Here is a 24,356-nt window from a genome sequence, read left to right on the forward strand (position 1 = left end):
ACTAGCTATGTTATTGTGAATAGTAACAAACTAATAAATCAGTATCCAAGTAGTAGTGTGTTGGAGTATTCTTTCAACTTGTAAGGATAGCCACAAAAACAGAAGCACAATGCTTGTCAAGTTTCAGGAGAACCACACACCCCAATGGAGAACAGATGCTGTTGCATGGCCTTTTATAGATGTTGTAGCTGCCTATACTTCTACCAGCTTGCCCGAGGACCCATTTTCCCTTAGCCTTACAAAGTGCACTATAAAACTTGGAATTTTGCTAAACTATATGAAAAAAAAAGTATTTTGAAGTAGAATAGTCCATTTTTCTCTTCACTAGTTTAAGATATAAAATATAATCATATGTCATATATAGTTGGATCTATTTACGAACTATCCATTCCATTTCATTGGTCTGTCCTCTCATTTGTGAGCTTCATCTTACTATAATTATACAAGACTTTTTTAACATTTTTCTATAACAGATAAAACTTAGTAAACCTAATCTGCTCAAACTGAGCTTATATAATAGCTTTCTAAAACATTGCATCTTATTTATTTTCTTATATGCCCTTTATCTTGTCCAATTAGGAAAAAAAAAAAAAAAAGCCTATTGGTTTAAGTTACAAAATAACTTAGGGGGAAAAAATGACACTTTGTGATGGCTATGTCTTCCGAACATTGTTATAAAAGCATATGAAGAGTTTCAAAGATTCCTACTGCCAGAAATTTATCCTGTAGATATAATGCAGATTTGTGAAATGCCATGTTGTGATATTGCTTATTATAAAATTCCAAAAAATAACATGAACAATTTTAAAAGGCAAATATATGGTGGAAAAAAGTGCTGTTGGCAAAGACAAAGTGTTAAGCTCCCTAATGTATAGTGAAATTGCTATGATTGCAAAAAAAAAAATCCAAATAATCCAATAGAAACATGGGAAAAGACATGGAGCAGCAGCCCTCCTCCACACCAAATGTATTAGAGTTCTTTAGAGAAACAGAACCTATAGGAGAGATATATAAATATGTAAGAGAGATTTTTTTATGGGAATTGGCTCATGCTATAATTGTCTCAGGCTAAGTTCCATGATATGCCATCTGAAATCCGGAGAATTGGGGGATTTGGTGATATAATTCAGGCTGTCTGAAGGCCTGAGAACCAAGGGAGCAATGCTATCAGCTCCCTTGGTTCTCAGGCCTTCAGAGGCCTGAGAACTGGGGCAGAGTGCTGTGGCTGCAGTTAAGTCATCCAGCATGAAGGCCCAAGAATCTGGTGTTCTTATGTCTGAAGAGAGGGGAACACATGGAATGTGCCATTTCTATATAGACCTTCAGTGGACTAGATGATGCCTACCCTCAATGGTAAGGACAAATCTATATTCAGTCTACCAGTTAAAATGTAATTCTCGTCCAGAAATACCCGGAAATAATGTTTTACAAGTCGCATATCCTTTATCCAAAATGCTTGGGTTCAGAAGTGATTTTGGGGTGGAGGAATTTTTAATTATTTGTATATACTTAATGAGATATCTGGGGCCTGGTATGGAAATCTAAACATGAAATTTATTTATGTATCATATATGCCTTATACATATAGCCTGAAGGTAACTTTATACAATATTTTTAGTGCACCTATATTTTGACTGCAATCTGTCACATAAAATCAGGTGTAAAATTTTCCACTTATGGCATCATGTCAACACTAAAAACATTTCAGATTTTGTAGCATTTTCAGATTTTGGACTTTTAGATTAGGGGTGTTCAACTTGTACCAGCTATTTGTGTATCCCTTAACCCAGGCAAGTTGAAACCAAAATCAAAGGAATACAAATAGTTTTGGAATGTGTAAAAACTTGCCTAAAGTGACTCACAGTATAAATGTTATTTAATACTATACTCTACAAAAGTCTCAGAAACTTTGACATCGAATTCTATTTGTTAGGTTGTGGGAAAATAGTACATTTTTGGTAGAAATACAAACTGCTACAAAATCTATGGAAAGTAGTATTTAAATATGTATAAAATTATAAATCAAATCCCTTTTGATCCAGTGATCCCACTTCTGAGGGTGTATCATACAGATATATTTATAAATGTGCCACATTATGCATATATATGTTATTGGTTAATATAATAAAAATAAATTAGAAATAGCCCAAGTAATTAAAATATGGTATATATTCACAATGCTATATTGTAAAGCTGTGAAAAGAAAATCTCTTTATAAGTTTTCCAATGTGTATTACTAGAAACAGTGATATGTATAATAATTACTCACCTCAAAATAATGAAAGTCTTAGTTATAAGTTTAACAAATATGTACAGGATCCATATGCTATAAGTTACAAACTGTTGGTGATCAAACAAAAGAAAATTTAAATAAATTTAAATATGCATTATGCTCATGAACTGGAGGATTCAATTTAGTAAATATACAACTATCTTCAAATTGATCCATGCAATTCCTGTTAAGGAAATATTTTGCTGTTTTATTGTTTTGATTTGTTTTGTTGTTTCTTTTTGGTTTGTTTTGTTTTGTTTTAGACATGGACATGCTTAGTCTAAACTTTATATGGAAAGCTGAAAGACCAAGAACAGCTAAAACTATTTTGATAAAGAAGAACAAAGTAAAAAGAATCAGTCTATGCAATATAATAATGCTGTAAATCCAGAGTATTCAAGAGTGTGTGATGTTAGCAGAGAGATGGACACATATATCAATAGAGCAGAATAGAGAAACCAGAAATTACTCCATAAAAATATAGCCCATTTGTTTTTCTATAAAGGCACACAAGTGATTCAATAAGAACAGGATAGTGAGAGTGAGGCTTTTCAACAATGGTATTTTAGCATTTGGACATTCATAGGCAAAACAATGAATTGGACATACAGAGGCACAACACTAAACCTTATAAAAAATTAACCTAAATTCAGTCATGAACTTAAATATAAAGCACACAGCTATGAAATTTTTAGCAAAACTAATGTGAAGAAAATATTCAGAACCTGTAACAGAAAATATTTTAGGCAATATATCAAAAACATACCCATGAAAGAAATAAAATTGAAAAAATGTACCTTATCAAAATTAAAAATTTTACTCTATAAAAGTCCATATAAAATTGATAAAAATACCCCACTGCAGACCCAAATAAAACACTTGCAAGTTATACAATAGAGAGATGTCTTATATATATAATATAGGAAGAATTCTTGACCTTCAACATTAAATTATTAATATACGATTATTAAATGTGCAAAAGATGAGCAGGCATTTTACCAAAGATGATGTACAAATGGCAAATAAGTACATGCTAGGCTGAGGTTGTGGCTCAATGGTAGAAACTTGTCTTGCATGCATGAGGCACTGGACTTTATCCTCAGCACCACATAAATAAATAAAATAAAGGTATTTTGAAAAAAAAATCAGTGTGTGCTAACACCACCAACCATTATAAAAGTTAAATTCAAAGCCCAATAAGATGTCACTACATCTCTATTAGAATAGATAGAAGAAAGAGTGGCAACTCCAAATGCTGGCAGTCATACAGTGTGGTTAAAATATAAAATAGCCCAATCACTCTGGAACATTGTTTGGCAGTTTCTCATAAACTTATATATGTATATACCATCTGACCTAGCAATCGTACTCTTGGGTACCATCACAGAAATCTGTGCACAAATGTTTATAGCTGCTTTATTTACAATAGCCTAAAATTGAAAACAATCCAAATGTCCTTCAAAAGATGAATGGTTGAATGGTTAAACAAAATGTGGTGTGTGTGTGTGTGTGTGTGTGATATATATATATATATATATATATATATATATATATATATATATATATATATATTATGCAGCAATAAGAAAGAAGTAGCTAGTGATACATGTAACCAATTGGATGAATATGAAGGGGATCCTGTTAAGTGAAAAAGCCAATTTTACAAGGTAACTTATCATATAATTCCATAGATAGATAGATAGATAGATATAACATTGTTGAAATAATATAAAGTTTAGACATGGAGAATAGGTTAGTGGTTGCCAGATTTTACCAGTTTTGTACAAGTATATGTAAAACTGATGAAATCCAAATAAAGTCTGTAGAATGTACCAATATAAATTTTTTGGTGTTGATATTGTATGATAAGGTATGCAACAGTCACCATAGAAAAACTGGGTAAGGGCTGGGGTTGTAGCTCAGTGGTAAGAGTGCTTGCCTTACACACATGAAGCCCTGGGTTCTATCCTCAGCATCACGTAAAAAAAAAATAAACAAATAAAAAGAAAGAAAGTCTTATTAAAAAGAAAAGAAAAGAAAACTTGGGTAAGAGGTACAAGGGACATTTATTTATAAGCTACTTCCGGTGAATATAATATTATTTCAAAATAAAAGCTGATAAGCATTGTGCAGAATTATGTGTGGTATGGAATTGTTTTGTGAGAAAAGGGGAGATAGGGAAAATCTCTGAGAAATTGTTTTTGATAAATATATGCACAAAAGAACTCTAAATAGATACCAATAACAGTGTTAACCTGCATGCATGTGGTTTAAGAAGATCCATAAAAAAAATAGAGACAGGTAAGGAAAAAAAACATGTTTTGCATAGTTATGTTGATTTATTTCTTATTTTAAAAATCAAGTCATCGCTATTATTATTAGTAGTAGTAGTAGTATTAAACTCATTATAATAGCCATGTATTATCAGTTAGAAAACTAAAATACCCTTGGGTTTAGGATAAGTATTCAAATTTAAATAGTGCTACTTTATGAAAAAGTGCTTTATCCTTATTGTTTCTCTTATTTCCTATGGATTTAGTGACAATTGACCACTGGTCATCACTGATCTTAAAAATGACACTCAGAAAACACTACATTAGCTCACACCAATTTTACTCAGTTGCTAAAACAAAACTCACTTTTCGGTTTGCTGTCCTGTGATTTCAGAATATGCAAAGCATTGTTCTCTCAGACTTTAGTAAGAGAAAACAATAAAGGGATCCTTTAAATAACCTCCACAAATTAGAATACAATATGGCTTTAGTGTTTCTTGGGATATAGACATGTACTATTTGTACATTTCCCAGAAAAGAAAACAAAGAACAAGGAAAATGCAAATGCCAAAACTCAAAAGAATTTTTGAAAATAGTCAAGAGAAAATGAGAGGCCTTAATAAAAATGCACAGGCAGCACAAAATGAGTTTAATCACAATTTATTAATGTGCCCTATAAAAGTAAAGTACCAGTCACCTCAGATAGGAAAGGAAATCAATAAATGCCAATGTGCATAGTGCTGTTAGGATAGAAATGTCTGGGTTTTTTAAATTTTCATTTTATTTATCTGCTATAGAAAAATGAAAGTTAGTGCCTTAGACCAATAAAATATTAAACATACTCAGAGACTATCCATATTCAAACCTGTAATGCTTGGATATTTGTTAGAGTCTGTAAACAAGTCAAAAATAACACCTGGCATTTTGCCAGGGGAATGTTAGAGTCTGTAAACAAGTCTGGATGGTGCCTGGCAAAATGCCAGAGGGAGTGGTTTGAGAAGTAACAAAAACAAGCCATTAAGTGTGGAGATTCCTTATTGGTTGACTGATGTATCTAGTTTATGCTAATTAGATAAGCTGTGTGGAATGTATAAATACTGCTCCTGTCCTGCAATAAACGGCTCCTACTCCTGCTGTATCAACATACACAAGTTATTCGTCACCCCCCGGTTATTTTGCAGCCAGCCGGCCTTCTGCAGATGGTGGCCCGTACGGGGGGCCCCGGGACACTCGGGGGTAAGTGACGAAAAATGCTGCCCGTCCATAGATAGGACGGGAGCAAATCTGCTCGTCCCTAGGCAGATAGGGCGAGAGGAAAAAATGACCATTTCGAGAAAATGGAGAAGATTGATACAGTATGTTTGTGTCTTGTTTTGTCTCAGTGTATTGTATTGTCTTTGTGATGAAAATATGGAAGGGGTGAAAAGTAAATTACTAAGGGAAGAAGGCACCCCAGTGGAACCAAGAATAGTTAGGGCATGTGTTGATAAGAGCCCAGGAACTCTAGTCAGAAAGAAAAAGAAAGTTCAGAAGAAGAAGGATTATCAGGAAAAAAGTTGCAGCAAAAGGCTATTACTAAATACTTTTCGTTACCGGAGGGTGCGTGAAGTGGAGAGGCGGCTGCCGAGTGTGCAAGCCGGTCACAGCGCAGCAAGGATTTTCCAAGAGGCGGCCGCGACTGGGCCTTCCCCGCCTCCTGGCCGGGGAGCTGGCTCTTCCACTGCCGCGAGCCCAAATCTAGACCTGACCTGGAGGCACAGGCTCTTGCTCCCTGTGCCCAGTAGCAGTTTGAGTCCGGGACACTCCCCAGGGCCATCTGGGGCTGTCCAGGCACTACAGCCAGCAGAAGACGCTACTGGTGTCCCTGATGTTTGGTCATTTTCAATGCCAATAACTAAGCTACAATGGTTCTCCCACACCTGGAAGCTGATGAGTAATGAGCACTATTAATGCTTATTTCAAATGCAAAAAAACCTTGATATAATGTACTAAATTGTTCAGAAGGTTGTTTTCTTAGTAGAATACTACAGGATTTTCTTTAGCCATCCGGAGTTCCTGCCTTCGTCCCAGTGCCGGTGAGGACGAGGATGGAAAAATTTCCCGTGTTGCTGAGAACCGGACTGAGATTTCAGCTGAGAACCGGACGAGACTTCGGATTAAGCTAGCTGCCTGCAGAACTTACCTGGACTGTGATTTAAGCTAGCTGCCTGCAGAACTTACCTGGACTGTGATTTACCTGGACTGTGAGTTAATCTATTGAGACACTACTTTACCTGGACTGAGACAACAAACTGTAATCTATAACAAATTGTAACTCGGTATCTTTACAAATGGTGTCATTGCTGGTATAATTTTTCCAAGGGCTTCTTGCATGGAGCCATCAATTGGCTTGGTATTGTGGCATTTTGTATCCTCCCTTTCTGTTTGTGGCAGGTTATTTATGGTGTTTCTGTAAAAACCACTATGGTCCTTATTTAAATTAAACAAAAGGGGGAAATGTTAGAGTCTGTAAACAAGTCAAAAATAACACCTGGCATTTTGCCAGGGGAATGTTAGAGTCTGTAAACAAGTCTGGATGGTGCCTGGCAAAATGCCAGAGGGAGTGGTTTGAGAAGTAACAAAAACAAGCCATTAAGTGTGGAGATTCCTTATTGGTTGACTGATGTATCTAGTTTATGCTAATTAGATAAGCTGTGTGGAATGTATAAATACTGCTCCTGTCCTGCAATAAAGGGCTCCTACTCCTGCTGTATCAACATACACAAGTTATTCGTCACCCCCCGGTTATTTTGCAGCCAGCCGGCCTTCTGCAGATATTAACTTAAAAGGTATTTCTCAATGCATCTAAACTTTATATATCTAAGTTCATTTTAATGTAAAATGTCTATGCACTGTCTGTTTTCATTGCTTCTTTCAGCATGTTTACAAAGTGATCAGTTTAATCAAAATTTATAAGAGAAAGAAAATTGTTTTAAGAAGCAATTGAAGAAAATTTAAGAGCTCTAAATTAATGATACAAAAATACACCTGAGAACACCCAGATATGTCAAAAAATTTAATAGGTGATGCTTTAGTGCGGAAAGTCAAATGTGCCATTTCAATGGAAGCAACTAAATGAGAACAGAGTCCAGAGGATCCGCTGGAAGGGCACTATGAAATGGAAAGACACTTGGGAGAGACCACTGTCACTACTAATATATTTTCCACATTTCTGAACATTCAAACAATTACTCAAACAAAGATAATAGCTGGCCTCTGCCCAGAACACTCCTTTAAATTGTTTGTTCCACTTTCTCAGTTACCTTCAGTTCTCTTCCAAATGCCCCTATAAGGGAGGCCTTCCTTGAAGATAACACTTACTCCCAACATGTATGCTACATTTTCTTGCTTACTGTCTGATAGCCCTTCAGGGATTTTAGCTTCACAAGGATAAGGATTGGATAGTTTGATTCACTTCCATATTCCCAGTATCAGGGAATGAGTAGTGAATCAGTATGTTTCTTTTTTAAGCCTCTTTATGATTAGGTAAGTAAAAGGATGCTAAGAAAAGGGAATTCCCCCAACATTAACAATCTGATCAGTGGAAACATTTATGATTCAAACCAATATATTTGAATTCCAAATTCTATGCTTTCTCCAGCATAGAAAAAAATATAAGTATAATTACATATAAGTATAATTACAATATCACAGAATTAGATGCCTTAACAAAATGTTATAAGAGCTAAGGAAATAGGTAACCTATTTGGCCAGGGAGGGTCAAACCTCTGGGAAGATAAGTGAGCATTCCCAGTACAGCAACAATAGAGGAAGTATTATGTATTTGGAATTGGGAAATAGTATCAGTTTTCACAAAACTAGGACAATTAATTTACCTGAGTAAGGGGTTCAAAAGGAGGTACATCTGAAGATGGGGCTGTGATGAGCATAATAATTCAGCCCTCAAGCTGTTAAGAAGGCTCCATGATAAGACCACCAGTATAGGGCTTCATTAAGTAGCTAGTACTTGTTTTAGAAAAGAGGGTCTGAAATTTTTATATACCCATAATTCCAAAAGAAGAAAAAATGCCTCTAGGTACAAAAGATAAATATTGTGTTTACCAAATAAAATTCTCTGAGTACCCTTGTATCATGCAGACTATATAAAGCCATATTCAAAACCAGGGACTCTAGGCTGTATTACTTTCTGACATTCTCAGTGAGAAGCAATATTCATGACAGGGAGCTTAAGAAGTAATGAAGCGATCCAGTGTTTAATTAGAACCAGCCATGATATGAACTCCACTTGCTTAGATAGCAGGTTGATTTTACAGAGAAGAGTTTGGTTTCTTCTTCCCTTACTCATGACCTTCGTCCTTAGGGAAATGATAAGATAATTTCATTCTCAAACACTCATTTGGAAGTGTCAATGATAAATGATCAGAAATATTGCTGCTCTTGCCACACTGCTTTTTCCTATTAGTTCTTTCTCTTCCTCTGTACCTACTTTGCCTTCTCTCCTCTCAGCTCCAAGTAACTAACTTGATATTGAAACAATAAACACTATTATAATAAAACCTAATCTTCTGTCACAATCTTTCTACTTTTTTCCTTGTCTGTTGTTCCCCCTAAAAGATATTCAGTTTGTTACTTGAAAGGCAACTTCATAATTCTGCATAATTGAAAACCAGCATTAATCGATCCAATTGTGTATAGCAGCCAGAGCAAGAAAATGGTAGTTTTCCCTTTCTTTGCATCTTAAAATCACCTAATATGCAGCGTTAATGCTGGATATTGAATTACATAATAAAAAAAATTTCCCATAATTTAATACTGTTCAGACTTAATGCTATAAGTTCACAAGAGCAAAAAGAATAGGAATGTATACTTATCCAGTGAATTCAATCAATGCAAACTTCACATCTAACTTAATTATTCAGGCACCAAAAATTGTTGTTGCTGTTCTTCTTCTTATTGTTCTTGTATTAATACTTAAATTATTTGAAAAAAATTACTATCCTAATCTTGTGTGGAGGTTAGGCCTTTGTTGATGTAGATGTGTATAAGAAGAATCCTTTCATATTCTAATTGAAACTTATCTTGCAAATGAGCAAAGAAAGACATTTACATAGTTATGTTTGTCACCTAAATCTGAGGATATAAGGGCTTCACTGAGTAGAACAAGAATCAGAAAAGAATCATCTTTCAGACCTAAGAACTTATGCTGATAGGATTTTACTGCCTCCACCTCTGGACCCATGAACCCTCCACCTACATGACTGCTCTCAGATTTCACCATAACTTCCATTGAGTGTCAAGCATTATGGGAAGCACAGAAGAGCCAAGATCCAGAATAATACCTACCTTTACAAAAGTACTCTTGACCCTGACCCCAGGTTTCAGCTCCTAACCATCCCCACTGCCTTAGGCAGTCACACCCAGTGCATCCACCATAACCTCATTCCTTTAGAAAAGGCTTCCCTTGTCCTTTGCACAGAAGTACAGCAGGCATTTCTAGAAGAAAAAAAATAACATGATGCCATGAGAGACCAATATATGGAAATTTGTATTTAGAACATTCAAAGGCATTAAAACTGCAACTGTGCAGAAAGCTTAGGAAGCAAGGTTGTCCTTTTGATTTTGTTTTGTGGTGCTGAGAGGGATTTGATTTTTAAGTGTCATGACCCTCAGTTGTGACCCTTGTTACTGAAAATCTAGAATGTATTAGTTCACCTTTCTCCTTGAGGAATTAATATCATTTAGTCTTTTTCAATGATTCAGCATCTTCTTGCACTTTAGAGCACTTCGGTAGTTTCTCTTTTAAGGCAGCACAACTTTCTTTCACTTGTATGCTTTTAACTAAAAGACTTAGGGAACCATATGGTTAAAATATTTTAGTGAACTGAGGAAGTAGTAGATCAATTTGCCTATCACAACCAAGGCCCTGGATTCACTCAAAAAATTACCAAACATTATAATGCAAGGTAAAACATTCATTATTCACTCATTCACACAATCATTTACTGTGCACTTACAGGGGTGTCCTATGAAGCCCTGGAATGCATTTGCTAATAACACCAGAACCACTTAGAAAGGAAGAGCTTTCAGTATAAATTCTCCTGAGATCCTGAAAAATCAAATCCTAAGATACTGTTGAACTCTCTTGACAGCCCACTTGTGGGCTCTCAGTGCCACGGGCCCCATGTTATATGGTTGAAAGATTTCAAGGACAGCATACAAGAGAGCCAAACACCTCAGTCTGGAAGAATCCAAAATGGCTTCTCCAAAAAGAGGGCAATTGAACTGGGTTGTAAAAGAATGAGGCGGGGGCATTAGCAACAACTACTTTTGTCATTAACCCTACTTTGTGTGATTCTCTCCACTAACAATGTTTCATAACTCTGAAACAAGGGACTTGTAAACAATCTAATAAAAAAGTTGTCCATTACACTTTAAACTGGTTAAAATGGAAAATGTTACATCATATATATTTTACTACTGTTAAAGAACACACTTTTGTCCATTATAAACATGTCAATGGATATAGGCTCAAAACCAGATAATTCCATTGGGTCTAAAGGGACCTGAAATCCACCATGGAGTTTGTGGAGATTTGTGGACACTTCAATAAGAACCCTTGGGTTAAATAGAGCTAAAGTATTTCTTTCATTATATAGTGTACAAGGGACATTTGTCCTGAAGTATATTTGGGCACCTAGTAAGGAGAAAAGGTTTCTACAAACATCCAGAAAATAGAGATCAGGGATGGTATTAAATCCCTAAAATGCACAGGACTGCACCAGTAACAAAGAATTGTCTAAACAAAATGACATTAGTGCCAAGATTAAGACATCCTTGTCTACACAAATCAAGTTGCTCAAATACATTTTTATGAGGAAAGGTTGGCCACAGTCAAAACTGATTATACAGAGAAACAAACAAACAAAAAAATCTGTAGAGCTAGATCCATTTTAATGCAAATATATAATGTCTTTCTCTTGGGGAAGAGGAAACCAAAGTGGATTATTATCTTAATATATTTCAGTTTATAATTACAGTATATTTATTGTTGTCCTTTGAGGGGAAAAAAGATCTTACTAAAATAAGTTGGGAAATAAAAATATTAAATAATGCTGTTTTCAAGGCCTCATTTTGTTTCTGCTTTTGATCTAAAGTAGGTCACAGGTATCATTTCATAAAGTCAGGGGTGTCTCCTTCCTTTGTGGAATGACAATAATCTGGCCAGTCCATCCGCCCTGTGGTGTTAGCCTGCAGCAGTTGCTATAGCAAATATCTGTGTTTTATGAAAACCACTGAGTAACTCAATCCGTCAAAAATGAACAGACTTGATTAAATGCAGACTAAGTGACCTTTAAAATTATTTCTTTGCCTCTGGACAATGTTTTGAGTTATCGTGGACAAATATCTACTTGGCATGCACATGTGGCACCTGGGACTGCTTCTATAGAGGCCAGAAAAGTGTCCTACCATGAGTCTGCAAGAGTAGTCCCCTTAGCTGTTGTGTACTTCACAGCCATCTGAACTTGGAGAATACATAGTGATCATTTAAGAGCACTGCAGGTGGATTATACTGCTGGGTTTATTTTTCAAGCTGAATATAATGTCGTATTGACCAACCCAGATTAGTTTTTCTCCCTCCAGACTTGAAAGCTCATAGATATTAAACACAGACACACACAAAACTTATTGCATATAATGCAAGCACACCATTGCCTTAATAAATTATCAAGGCCCTAAATTTTATATTTAAAACCTCTTAAATTTTATTCTTTCCCTAAGATCCTTGCATGTCTGCAGTGGTGAACTACTTGTTTGTGTCTATCTACAAATATATTATAAGTCAAAATTAGTACTTTCTTATTCCCTTATTTTCAAAACCCACATTATTTCAATGCTCTAGGACCAAATGATAGATAGCACAAAGAAATAAATTTGCATTAAAGTATAAGTGGCTGATGGTCAACATAATGTGCTAAAACTTCAAGAAGTATTTCTAATTTAAAATAATTAAAAGGATTATTCTTTAATTATCAACATTAGACCGGAAACAGGGTAATTTTTCTCTTAAATGTCAGCATTTAAGCAATTTCCAATCAGGATCAATAAAACTGTTGTCAATCTCACAAAGTTCTACAGATCTCACTTTTGACAATAAAAACTGACATGAATGCCCAGCAAACACTCTCAGGCATTAGCTCCTAAAGGAAAGGGGGTTAAAAGAGAAGAAAATGGAGGCTACTGTGCTGCTGCCTTGCTCCAAGAATAACATAGTCTTCTTTTCTGTCTTTCAAGATAAATCATATGGGCCCATTTTAGAGAAAGAAAAGCCAAGACTAACATAGATTTAAAAACTCATTTCAAATCACATGTTAATACTAGAGAAACCAGGATTTTAAAATACTCTGCTGAGTCCAAATGCCATGGATAGACACCTGTTATATTTTCTCTGAACAGAAGGAAGTCAGCAAGCAATAAATATCTTCCATATTCTAAGCACTGCTTGGATTAGGAAATGCCACATAGTAACCAGTTCAATCCGCATAATAAATTTGTGAATAAGGCGTGATTTTCCCCACCTTAACACATGAGGAAATAAATGCTCAGTGAGGCTAAGGTCACACACCTGGGCTTTGAACCAAGGTCAACCTGGGTCTGGATTCTAATTGCAAGTATTAAAATCTCCATGTCAAGGATTTTATATTGTTTCACTTAAATTAAAGACATAGAGTAATAGGTTTTTTGAGCAGAACTCCTTCCAAAAACAAAGGAGATTTCACAATTCTGTATATGTATTATTGTAATGTTTGTTCCTTAATGAAAACATATCTTTCTTTTATATGTAATCTAAATTTTGTGAATTTAGATTCACAAGTTTTGTGAATACTGATAAGTTTCAGTCCCTGGAATTCATTGGTTTTGTTGTTTGTATGGTATTTTAGGGGTTGGGAGCTGTGGAAGGCAAGGGAGAAGAAAGTAACTTAAAGCCTTGGCAAGAGCTGTGTTAATAAAACATACAAGAAAGAGGGGGGAAAACCAGCATTGGTTCAGAAGTTTTCTCTACATAATGCAAAACAACCACACTATTTGAAAACATCTTGATATTATCCTGAATTTGCTTTTCACTTGAAAACTCAACTTCATGTAAAAAAAGACATAGCATTCTAGGTAGCCAGTTTTTTAGATCTATATCTCTCAGTAACTTTCCATAAAAAAGAAACACCTTCTGATGCATTACTCCTCACAGCAGAAGCACCTATATTTAATATTGCCATATCCAGCAGTTTACGTGCTCATTTTCACACCTGTCTTCTCTAGAAGAGATCACTGGGCATGGTATTTCCATGGGTTGGCCAGGCTGTAGTCAGACAAAGAGGGGCAGAAATTTGGGGGCAGACCAATAAGAAACCTATGTTCCTTAGATTCAACAGCATAGTTGTAAATCTATCCCTAAAATTCTCTTCTGCTTTAATGCCTCAGAATAGAATTTAGAACACTATCTTCAAAGAATAAGTGAAACAGACATAGTAATGAAGTTTCCATTCCTAGTCTAAATACAAATTACTCCACAAGAACTGTTGTCATAACTGGATGAAACTGGTGTAATACCTAATTTGTGATGATTATAATAATAAAAATAGAATAATAAAAACAATATCTACTTCACAATAATGCAATTGGGACTAACTTGGTAAGTGTGGTCATTAAATGGGTTTATGTTGCATGGAGTAAATACTCAATCATGGTAATTCCCTCTCCAACCTCCACCTCTTTGAAAATGAAGCAGTTAAATTCCTAGCAATGCGTCTTCTCTGGAATCCAACCAGAAGTATCATAATTGTTCATAGAGAATATGGAAAACTTTTAACTTTGTTTGTAATGTAGAATAAAACCCCACCAGAACACTATTTACTTAACTTCAAACACTAAATAAAAAACTAAAATAAAAGATCCTTTCTGAAGCAGGATTCTTTGATTCTTATTCCCACCTTAGGTTTATGAAACTCAACAGTTGTTTCCAGTTTCATGGGTATATGGCTACATTCCAAGAACATGACAACATTACTCATAAATAAATTACTTCCACTGAAAATATGCATGAAATATTTTGGAGATGAAAAATTAGGAGGGGCTCTCAGTGAAATAAAAATTCTCTTTATCACTGGTCTAAAGTCTGATGTCTCTAAAATAGTAAGACTAAAACAATGCATGAAAAGGCCACCTCTTTCATTTTTAAGTAGTTGCTTGTGTTTACAAAACATAAATATCTACACCCAATACATAAATGTGTGTGTGTGTGATATAAAAAACAATCCAAGTGAGCTCACCAAATGAAATAAATTACCAAGGCAGTTGAGCTCTTTGCCATATGTTGAATTGTAATTTCTTCATGTTACTTGCTTTCCATTTTTAATTATTATTTATAAATGATGATGTTTTTAGAAATGATGTAAAAACAAAGAGCTACATTTGAGGGTCATGCTTTGCTGATTTGTATTCAGAAGTAAGCTGTTTGTTTTAGGGTAGACTGAGGATTTAAAGCATTTAAGGGGAAACACTTAACAGCTGCTGAAGCTGAGATATGAACATCATGTAAACAAGCTGAGGAAACACAACCTAGTATATATTCAAAATCACAGTTCTCTCATGTGCAAGTCTGGTATTGTTTCTGTTTTGGTCAAGATACACTTACATGCATGTGCACACGCATATACGGAATAACCAATGTTCTATGATCAAGCAAGCTGTTTTCCTATTACCCTATCCCAGTGTGATCTATGGATAGGCATCATCAGCATCTCTTGAGGGTCTCATAGGAACAAGAATCTTGGCGCCCCCCTACAGACCTAGTAAGAATCTGTATTTCAACCAGATCTTCTGGTAAGTAATATTCCCTTAAATATTGAGAAGCACCACCTTAACTACTTGATTTTGCATTTTATTCAAGGACCCCCTTCTCACCCATAGAGTCTGTGTGTGCTAAGATTATACTAATATATATATAGCTAGATAGAGAGTCAGTGTGTCTTATCCTAGCCACACATTAAAGTTATCTGAAGTTTTAAAATTAAAGTATCAGATGCTCCTTCAGATAATATAGTTTAATCTGTCTGAGAAAGGGTCTGACCAAAGGATTTTTAAGCTCTTTTGATAAATCAAACATGCAACCATAGTTACAAACAATGGAATTTTTGTATTTCATTTCTACCTGAAACATAGAAATTTATATTATCATATTGCAGAGGAACTTGGTCAGAATTTCTGGACATGGATTTAGAGTCAGATCTTTCTGACTTTGACTTTCTCTCAGAGGCCTTCGTGCCAACAGTGGGTTCTCAACATGCCACACTCTGTGGGAAAGCCAAGAGAAAACTCCCTAGAGCAGTTAGAGAAGGTGCTGAAGGGTAGCAGCAATATTACAGGGAAAAGATAGGAGACTGAAGGACCTTAAGGCCAGAAAAAAACTGAGATGGAAAAAATGAAGAACAAGGAAACTGTTTCTGCTCAAAAGTACATCAGTTAGGTGCTGCATCCACTGAGATTTTTCAATGAGCGAAGAGGGGATTGAGTGAGGAGGGCAGCTGCAGGCCCACAGACACTATCACAAACCAGATAAAGCAAATGGGCTTAGACAAGAGAAAAGCAGGACTGAGCACAGCTCTTCAACCAAGTACCCTAAACTTTGTGGGCTTCTTTATCATTGCTGACCCATCACCTGACAAGGTCACCATATTGGTGAGCAAGAAATATTCTAAAATTTGTTGAAACCAATGAGGGTGACCAACCAGAGACTGATATGTGGAACATTCCCACAGTGTTGGGGAGGATGTGAGTCATGCCTTCCTGCATCATTAAAGTAAGACGTGTAGATTTTTAAAAGCACTTATCATAAATGAATTCCTTCATCACCATCTGTTCACTTTTGGTACAGGAAATATTACAAAACTATTCTTGTTATATGGATTTCCAGTTAATAGTTTAAAAAAGGTGTCTCCTTTCATTAAAGATATATGTAAATCAGTCAAAAGAAATGGGTATTTTCCTTTACTTAACTTTACTTACTTGGAATAGTTAAGTCATGATCTTTGTCAGCTGGTCCAATTCCAGGTACTGGGTCTTTCTCAGGGGGTACTAAAAATTCTAGTATGATCCCAATATGTGGTGGTTGACTTTGAAAGTTTTATTTAACTGCCAGATGTGTGAGACGGCACATAGAAAACTCCCCAGTGCAGTTAGTGAAGATGCTGAAGGGTAGCAGCAATATTACAGAGGAAGGCAATAATATCCCCACATTCATTTCTCATTTTAAAAGATCCTTTTGTTTGTACAAAAACCATTTTTGTGATATGTAAGATTGTACCCATATTTTGTGTGCCTGTTTTTAAAATAAATACCCAAATTACACAGACTTGAAAATTTGCCTTCTAGGGGTAAAACTGACGTGTAATTATGTCCTTCTTCTGTGCAAAAAATAAAAACAAAAACAAAAAATACCTGTATATAAATGGCAAATGACAAATGTTCTGCCCTTTAACCATGGATATATCATCCTCAAATCAATGAAATTTTTGAAAAGAAAACAATGATGAGAAAAATAATAGTGGTGAAAGATTTTAAGTAACTACTTCTCTTTATTTTGAAATAAATACTTTGTCTTTTAATCTCTGTTGTTGTCAATGTCGCATTAATAGCCACAATGTTTTAAAATACTAAGAAAACTAAGTTTGCAGAACTGGAAAAAAATTAGTTTTGCGTTAGGGAATCCTCTGCCATGAATTTGTATCAGTGATAAACCTCCTTTTCCTAAACTCATGGAGATTTGTTTTTACTGAGCCTGCAAATGTTAATATCACTTATACAATGTCCAGGAAAAAGGATTTAGAGAGTGTGAATTGTGAGCTCCACATCAGCTAAACAACTCAGAGGCACTCTGCCCCCTGGTGGAATATCCCAGGGTGGGTTTTGAAGAAAGTTGTCAAAGCTTCACTTCTCACACTCTTCCCTAACCTTTGTCTCTAAAACTCTAGGGAGGTGTCCAGGTTGAGGTTTTTGCCCCCTATACTTACATACTCATTGAATCAACAATTTCCTTTTATATAATTTTAAAATTCTTGGCTACCTAATCAGTTATTCACGTCTAAAATAAAAACCATATTTGTCATTATTGGTTATCATGGCTTTATAAGGATTTTAAAAGTTGAAAATGAGGTGCTGAGAAAAGATGTGGATGTGGCCATGCACTTTGAATTTGTGGAAGATATCCATAAATCTCTAGACAAGGAAAAGGGGGAAGAGAATTTAAAAGTGAATAAGACAGTTCTATAGGAAATTAAATATTTGGTTATTTCTTCTTGGCCGTTAGAGACACTGTAAACTATTTCTTGTGCTCCCTTTTGTCCTTTCAGCTGAATGTCCCCAGCCAAGTCAGATAATTTCAAAAGGCTGCAAACCTCAGTCATTTCTAGTTTATCCAAGTTCTTTCCATTCAAGCGAGTTGGTGTTCCCCAGTCCACCCTCTTCCAAAGAACCCTGAATTTCTAGGCTATAGGTGTCTTGCATTCATAAAAGAGGCACTGAGAAATAATGACTAAGAGGAGGTACCATCTCTGAATTTATAAAGAAAAATGTCAGGAATCTTGTTAGGGACTTTGCATGTATAGGCTCTAAGCCTTTGCAACAACTTGCAATTAGATGATATGTTGGAAAGAGAACCATACAGTTTTAACCTACTTCATTCGTAACTAAAATCATATTCCAAAAGCTATCCTTCTGTATACTTTACTGGTCTTCATATAAATCACCCTTGCCCCCAAGTCTACTTCTAACTCAGATCTTTTTTTCTTCATTTTGTATTTTAAGCATCATACAGTACCTTGGAATCTTACTACCTACCTAGAGATTACACATTCCTTCGAAAAATGCTGGTCTGGAAAACACTTGTGACAGAGGACATGACTTACCCTCTTTGCAGGACATGAGAACACATTTCTGTTTAATTCCTTTTAAGTTCTTCCCTTGGACACTAAATCCCCAAGTCACCACGACACAGATAAGTCTGCCCATGGACTCAGTTATTATCAGTCATCCTCTCAAGAAGTTTCAAACTTCCAAATACAATCCAAGAATCCAATAAACTAACCACTATTCAATGATTTGTAGAACGCAAAAAGAACTTTTATTTCATTAGTTTCCAAAATTTCACTTTTTGTTATGCATTTGCTGAAACGTGGAATACCAAAGGCAATTTTCAGTCACAGCAACTCCATTGAATACACTTATTTGACTGAGTGAATTATAGTCCTCTCAGGGTTTCCTGGTTAAAGAAGACAAAACTAAGATAATAGAGAGGAAAAGTGACAAATATTGTTCAGCAGGAAATTTGCTGAACTCAATAAACATTCATTCACGGGTGCAGTGTCCATTTTTTAAAAGGAAACTCTAAAATTCCTAGAAATACAAGACAATATTGGTATCTTTAGATGAGTATACATTCATATATCTGTGTGAAATTTTGTGCAATTAAACATTATGGAAATATGTTATTTGTTACCACAGACAATGAAAATATATTTTCATTTCTATGTAAGTTAAACATTTCCATCTCTCATTTTATGTTCTGCAAAAAAGCCACGTGTCTAGTTTATGAAATAAACTATGCTATAGGCAATAGTAACTGAAAAAGAGCTTAACAGTCTTAGCTGCATACCCCTGGGATGAATAATACACTTTGCATAATCATGTGCAATGCTGGATGATGATTCTAGATCTCATAACTACAAGAGTTTGCAAGCTTTTACTTGATACAGTATGCTCCAAATCCAGTCAATTCAGCCAAATAGTCAAGCAATAATTAAGGTGGGTAATTTACAAAATGGCAAACAACCCCTTTGATTAAATTGACCTTGTTTTGTTAATATGAGGACACAATCATTGCAGGTGCCCTATGAAGAAATCATTTGTAAGTAGCTATTTGTTTCAATTAATTTCCCCCCCTAAGGCTCTTAGAAGTTGACTTAATTACCTCTTAGGCCCCAAGAAAATACAGCCACATAAACATAAGACCAACATATTAATAACACAAAAAAAATTTAAAAAAATACCATGCTCTGTGTACATTCCTCCATGGGAGAAATGTTACAAAAAGTGAACAAATTAACCTGGGGAATCCAGCAAAAGTATAGGATTATCCAATGCCTAAAATTTTTATCTTACTCCAGTGACAGGTATAACAGTTGATTAAAATTTCCTTTTTTACTTAGCTTACATGTGAACTTTTGAATACTACATTTTCCATAGTCATTACCCAAAGCAAAGTTCTGTGCATTAGGCAAGCAGTGTACTTCAGCTCAACATATCTATTGTCTGAGGATCTGGACTGGGGAGCTTCAAGCAGAGAGTGAATCCATTTTAAAGATTACTCACTTCTGCAGATAAATCATATCATCTGCAATTATCCCTCTGAAGAAAGGGGTATGAATCTTTGGCTTATTAAATACTCTGTGTACACATGTTTTTTCCATGCAGTTGATCCTTTAGGAATACGTCTGCTTATTAAGATAATGTATTTTTAAAAATCTTTTAGTGTGTGATTTTACCCTGGAATAGGAAGTCCTCATAATGAACTTGAAATAAGCAAGTCAAAACTTGGGGGGGGAAAGATACATCTAAATTATTTGAAATATTGTATTCTTTGAGATGTCATGTCTGTGACAAATTTCTAAGGTTAAAAGGCTTGCCAGTTTTCTGGTTGGTAAATCTGAGGTTTGGTTCTATATATTGTAAAGAAAATAGGCTCAATTTCAGCCTCTCTAAGCTTTTCAAAATTTCTTGCATTTTATTTTCTAATAATCTTTGTTCCTACCCAAACTTTAATAGCAAGAAAAATGAAACAAGTTTCTTTCTCCTATCCCAATACATACAGATTTTAGGGCTCTTGCTGCATATTGAAGATTTCTGGAGACAAAAACTAGTTCTCCTGGTTACTTTATATGCTCACACACAAAGGAATCACAGATGGGGAGGAGAGTGCAAATGACTATCAGAAAAAAAATGTCTCATGCATTTTAAGATTTTTTTTACAAGTCAAAATATACATCCTCCATTGCCCCCCTCATTCCTTAACTGTATAACAACCATTCCTATTTCATTAGTCTTCTTTACATTTCACCTAATTGGATAAAGAAGAGAGATACTTTTCTTTTCAAGGAACAGTATATAGCTAATACTAATCGGTTTAACCGACTGCATTAATAAGACTTATAGCAGCACTTTGGGCTGAATTGCCCATTATACCCTTCATTTATGGGGATTTGAGTGTGTAAAATGGCAAGCACATGGAAATCAGGAGGAAAAAATAAAGTAATCTGCAGACTTTGGCACTAGCACACAAAATATTTTGAGTTGTGAAAGTTGTAGTTTGACAATCACTAAACAAGAATTTAAAAAATTAGAAATCTGCAGAAAACAATCATAGGTGTTGATTCTCAATATATCACTCCCATCTCCCACTCCCACCCGCCCACCCTATATAGTTTCAGTTATAATAAAAATAGAGATCTTAGCATCAGAATTTTGCTGTTAACTCTTCAAGGTTCTCTGCGCCATCCAAGACACATTTAGGGTTTGAAGCACCAAATCCACAAGTTTCTCCAACCAAGTTTAAATAAACAAAAACTGAAGACTGAAGAATGCCAAAGTAACTGTTCTTAAATTAAGCTGTAACACAATGTTCTCCCCAAAACACAGGGTATTAAGTGTCTAGTTCAAGTACTGCCAGGCTGTTTGTAGATCTGTCTCAGACAGGCTTCAGACAACAACTACAAGTACCACTGGCTTTAGAGGGCATCATCCGTGATACTAAAGCAGGGCAGGGATCACCTATCCATCATCAATTTTTAAGTTGCAAACCCCTTTGTGATTGGCTGCCGCAGTATCTGTGCTGAGCCCAAGGTTTGAGGGGAGGAGGTGAACCTTCTCCTCAGCAGGGAAGCTCTACATTTAGTTTGAACAGTTCTCCTTTCAGAGCTCTCAGGGCTGTCCTGGCTTCTCAGGATCCATTGCCCTTGCCCAGAAGAGAGAGCCTTGTTCGGACCCAGTAACAGCGAAAGAAGATTCCACCTACCTGTGGAAAGACCCAACTTGGTCCCCAAAGGTCGCTTTGGCGACCCCACTGCAATTGGCAAGTCAACTTGCGCACTTAAAACGTATCAGTTTATGGAACGCTTGTTTGAAATCCTCATTGGACATGGTATAGATGATGGGATTGATGAGAGAATTTAGATAGCCTAGCCACGTGAAGAAATCAAAGATGGCCATGTGGAACCAGCAGGCATCCTTGCAGATAGGCATCACCAGGGAGATGATGAAGAAGGGCAGCCAGCACACAATAAATGCTCCCAAAATTATCCCCAGGGTCTTGGTGGCTTTGCGCTCTCTAGCGGCCATGAGTTTCTTCTTTTCCAGCAAGGCGTCGGAGACTCGCACTTTGACTTGGTTCACATACACTGGAGACCCAGATTCGCTGGGCACATCGGGAGCCCGCGAATTAATGGAGGTGACAGAGGACGTGGACCCAGGGGAATCTGTGATCAGTTGGGCTCGGGTCAAGCGCTTGCCGGTCTTGTTGGGCGTCTGTTTCAAAATCCGCGAGCGGGCTTCCACATAGATGCGGCCGTAGAGGGCGATGAGGAGCAGGGTGGGTAAGTAGAAAGCACCCACCGTGGAGTAGACCGTGTAGAGGACGTGGTCGGTGTTCACTAAGCAGTCCAACACTTCTTCCTCGGCTTTGGCCTGACGCCAGAAGAAGGGCGGTAGAGAGATAGAGATGGAGAAGACCCACACCAGAGTGATCATGACAGCCGCCCTTTTGGGAGTCCTTTTAGCTGAATACTCCACGGCATCCGTGATGGCCCAGTAGCGGTCCAGGGCGATGACACAGAGATGCATGATGGAAGCAGTGCAACAGGTGATGTCCGACGACAGCCAGAAGTCGCAGACCACCTGTCCCAGTGTCCACCGGCCCGTAACCGTGTACATAGTGCTGATGGGCATCACCAGGATGGACACTAGCAGGTCGGTGACGGCCAGGGAAGCTATCAGATAGTTAGCCGGGGTGTGCAGCTTCCGGGTCCGATACACCGTGGCGATCACAAAGGCATTGGAAAGCGTGGTGGCCAAGGTGAAGAGCGCCAGCAGCACAACCAGCAGTACTTTCCAGGGTAGGGCAATGGAGTCCTGGTAAATGTAGCTCTCGGAGGCGCTGCAGTTGTGGGAAGGAGCAGCAGAGAGGTTGGCTTGGGGTACCCCGATCTGGGATCCCGCGGGCGGCGGCTGGGCGCACTGAACACTCGGTCCCTCCATGGCTCTTCTGGCCCTAGCTCTGGAGCGCAGCTCTTGGGCATGGAGCGGACGAGGAGGACAGCAGAAAATGGAAGGTTCATAGAGACCACAGTCTGGTCTCGCCTTGAAGTCAGTTCCGTGGGTTCCTCTGTAACTCCTCCGCCCAGGTTCCTAGCTGAAACTAGAGGTCACCCGCGCAGCAGGCAAGCAGGCGGGCGCGTCCTCTGCACTTCCAGTGCGCCTGGCGCTGCGTCTGCGTTTCTGACTGCTCCTCTCCACGCCCTGTCCTAGCCCCGGTACCTGAAGAACTGACCCACCCAGCCCAGCTCTGGTTTTGCTCTCTGGAGAAACAAAGTGGAGAAGGGAGAGGTATTGCTTGAAGATAGGGGCTGGGTCAAGTGGGATCTCTTACCCTCTTGCTCAGGGCTCAGCATCTCCTAACCTGGGCGCTCCTGTATCTGCACACTCCCCCCGCAGGAGTTTTCTAGCAGTAGAGACCAAAGCTTGCAGGCCAGCCAAGAATCTTGGTCTTGCATTCCCGACCCCCGCCCCAAGCTGGGGCACTTTGCTGCGGCGGTTGCAGCCGCCAAGCTGGGTGGGGTGAAGTCTGGGAGCCGCGCTCCGGGGCGCCTTGCGCTGTAGCTGTCCTCCCTCTCTTTTCACGCGCAGACCAGTTGGGCGAGCTGCCCCGTGGAGAAGGGGCGGCAAGAGGGGGGATTCGGGGACTGGAGCTGTGGCTGCTGGCGTGGTGCCGCCGCTGCCACCACCACCTTGGTTCCACCAGCACCGCTGGGAGCCATGCCGCTGGGCGCACGGGTCTGGGGTACTTAGAGCCGAACACTGGGAAGGAGTAGGTGTCTGAGAGAGCTGGAGGGACCCGGCAAGCGCCAGCCAGGGAGAAGCCTGTGAGTGGCAGAGCAGATGGGCTCCTTTTATAGAGTCCGGGTCCAGTCCGCCAGAGCCGTGCAACTCTTGCGGCTCGGCGAGTGCGGACGCCTGCTCCACATCACCTTCGCTTTTTCTCTCTCCCTCCCTCTTTTCTTCCCGCCCCGTTCCCTTCCCGGCCAAACAAGCTCCCGCCCGGTCCTACTGCCCTCTCTCCCCTCTTCCCATCCCCTGTCCCCTCTCCTGACTCTGATACCCGAAATCGCAGTTCTGGCCGAGAATGGGGATAAGGACGTCCTCTTCTCTGTGCGGGCTTTGGAGCTTGTGCGATTTCCGACACTGAACCCTACACCTTCAGATGCTGTTACAGGCTTTGTCCCAGTGTCCCAGTCTAGGTCTCCTCCTAAGCCCCCTTCCCTTCATTCTTGGAGGGCAGTGCTTGATGGAGCAAGCCTGAGTCTCTGACCTCTCTACCATGGAATCTTATCCACTGAGTGCCACACCCAGATTAGAAGGAGGCGCCAATAATATCCCCCTTAGAAGGAAAACAGTCTTTTTATACTTCGGGTTTCACGTTATCCTTAACTCTT

General features: G+C 37.9%; 1 protein-coding gene across 1 annotated transcript; it reads right to left on the minus strand.

The window, feature by feature from the left end:
* Window positions 1-21,067: 21,067 nt before the first annotated feature.
* On the minus strand, window positions 21,068-23,905 carry Htr1b (5-hydroxytryptamine receptor 1B). The gene has a single exon (XM_046430444.2). The coding sequence runs from the start codon at window positions 22,900-22,902 to the stop codon at window positions 21,727-21,729; it is 1,176 nt and encodes a 391-aa protein (XP_046286400.1). The 5' UTR covers window positions 22,903-23,905; the 3' UTR covers window positions 21,068-21,726.
* Between the last annotated feature and the right edge of the window lie 451 nt (window positions 23,906-24,356).

The sequence above is a fragment of the Marmota monax genome, unplaced genomic scaffold (genome assembly GCF_021218885.2).
Source record: "Marmota monax isolate L192 unplaced genomic scaffold, Marmota_monax_Labrador192_F-V1.1 WCK01_AAM20220418_F8-fsc00227, whole genome shotgun sequence".
Taxonomy (NCBI): domain Eukaryota; kingdom Metazoa; phylum Chordata; class Mammalia; order Rodentia; family Sciuridae; genus Marmota; species Marmota monax.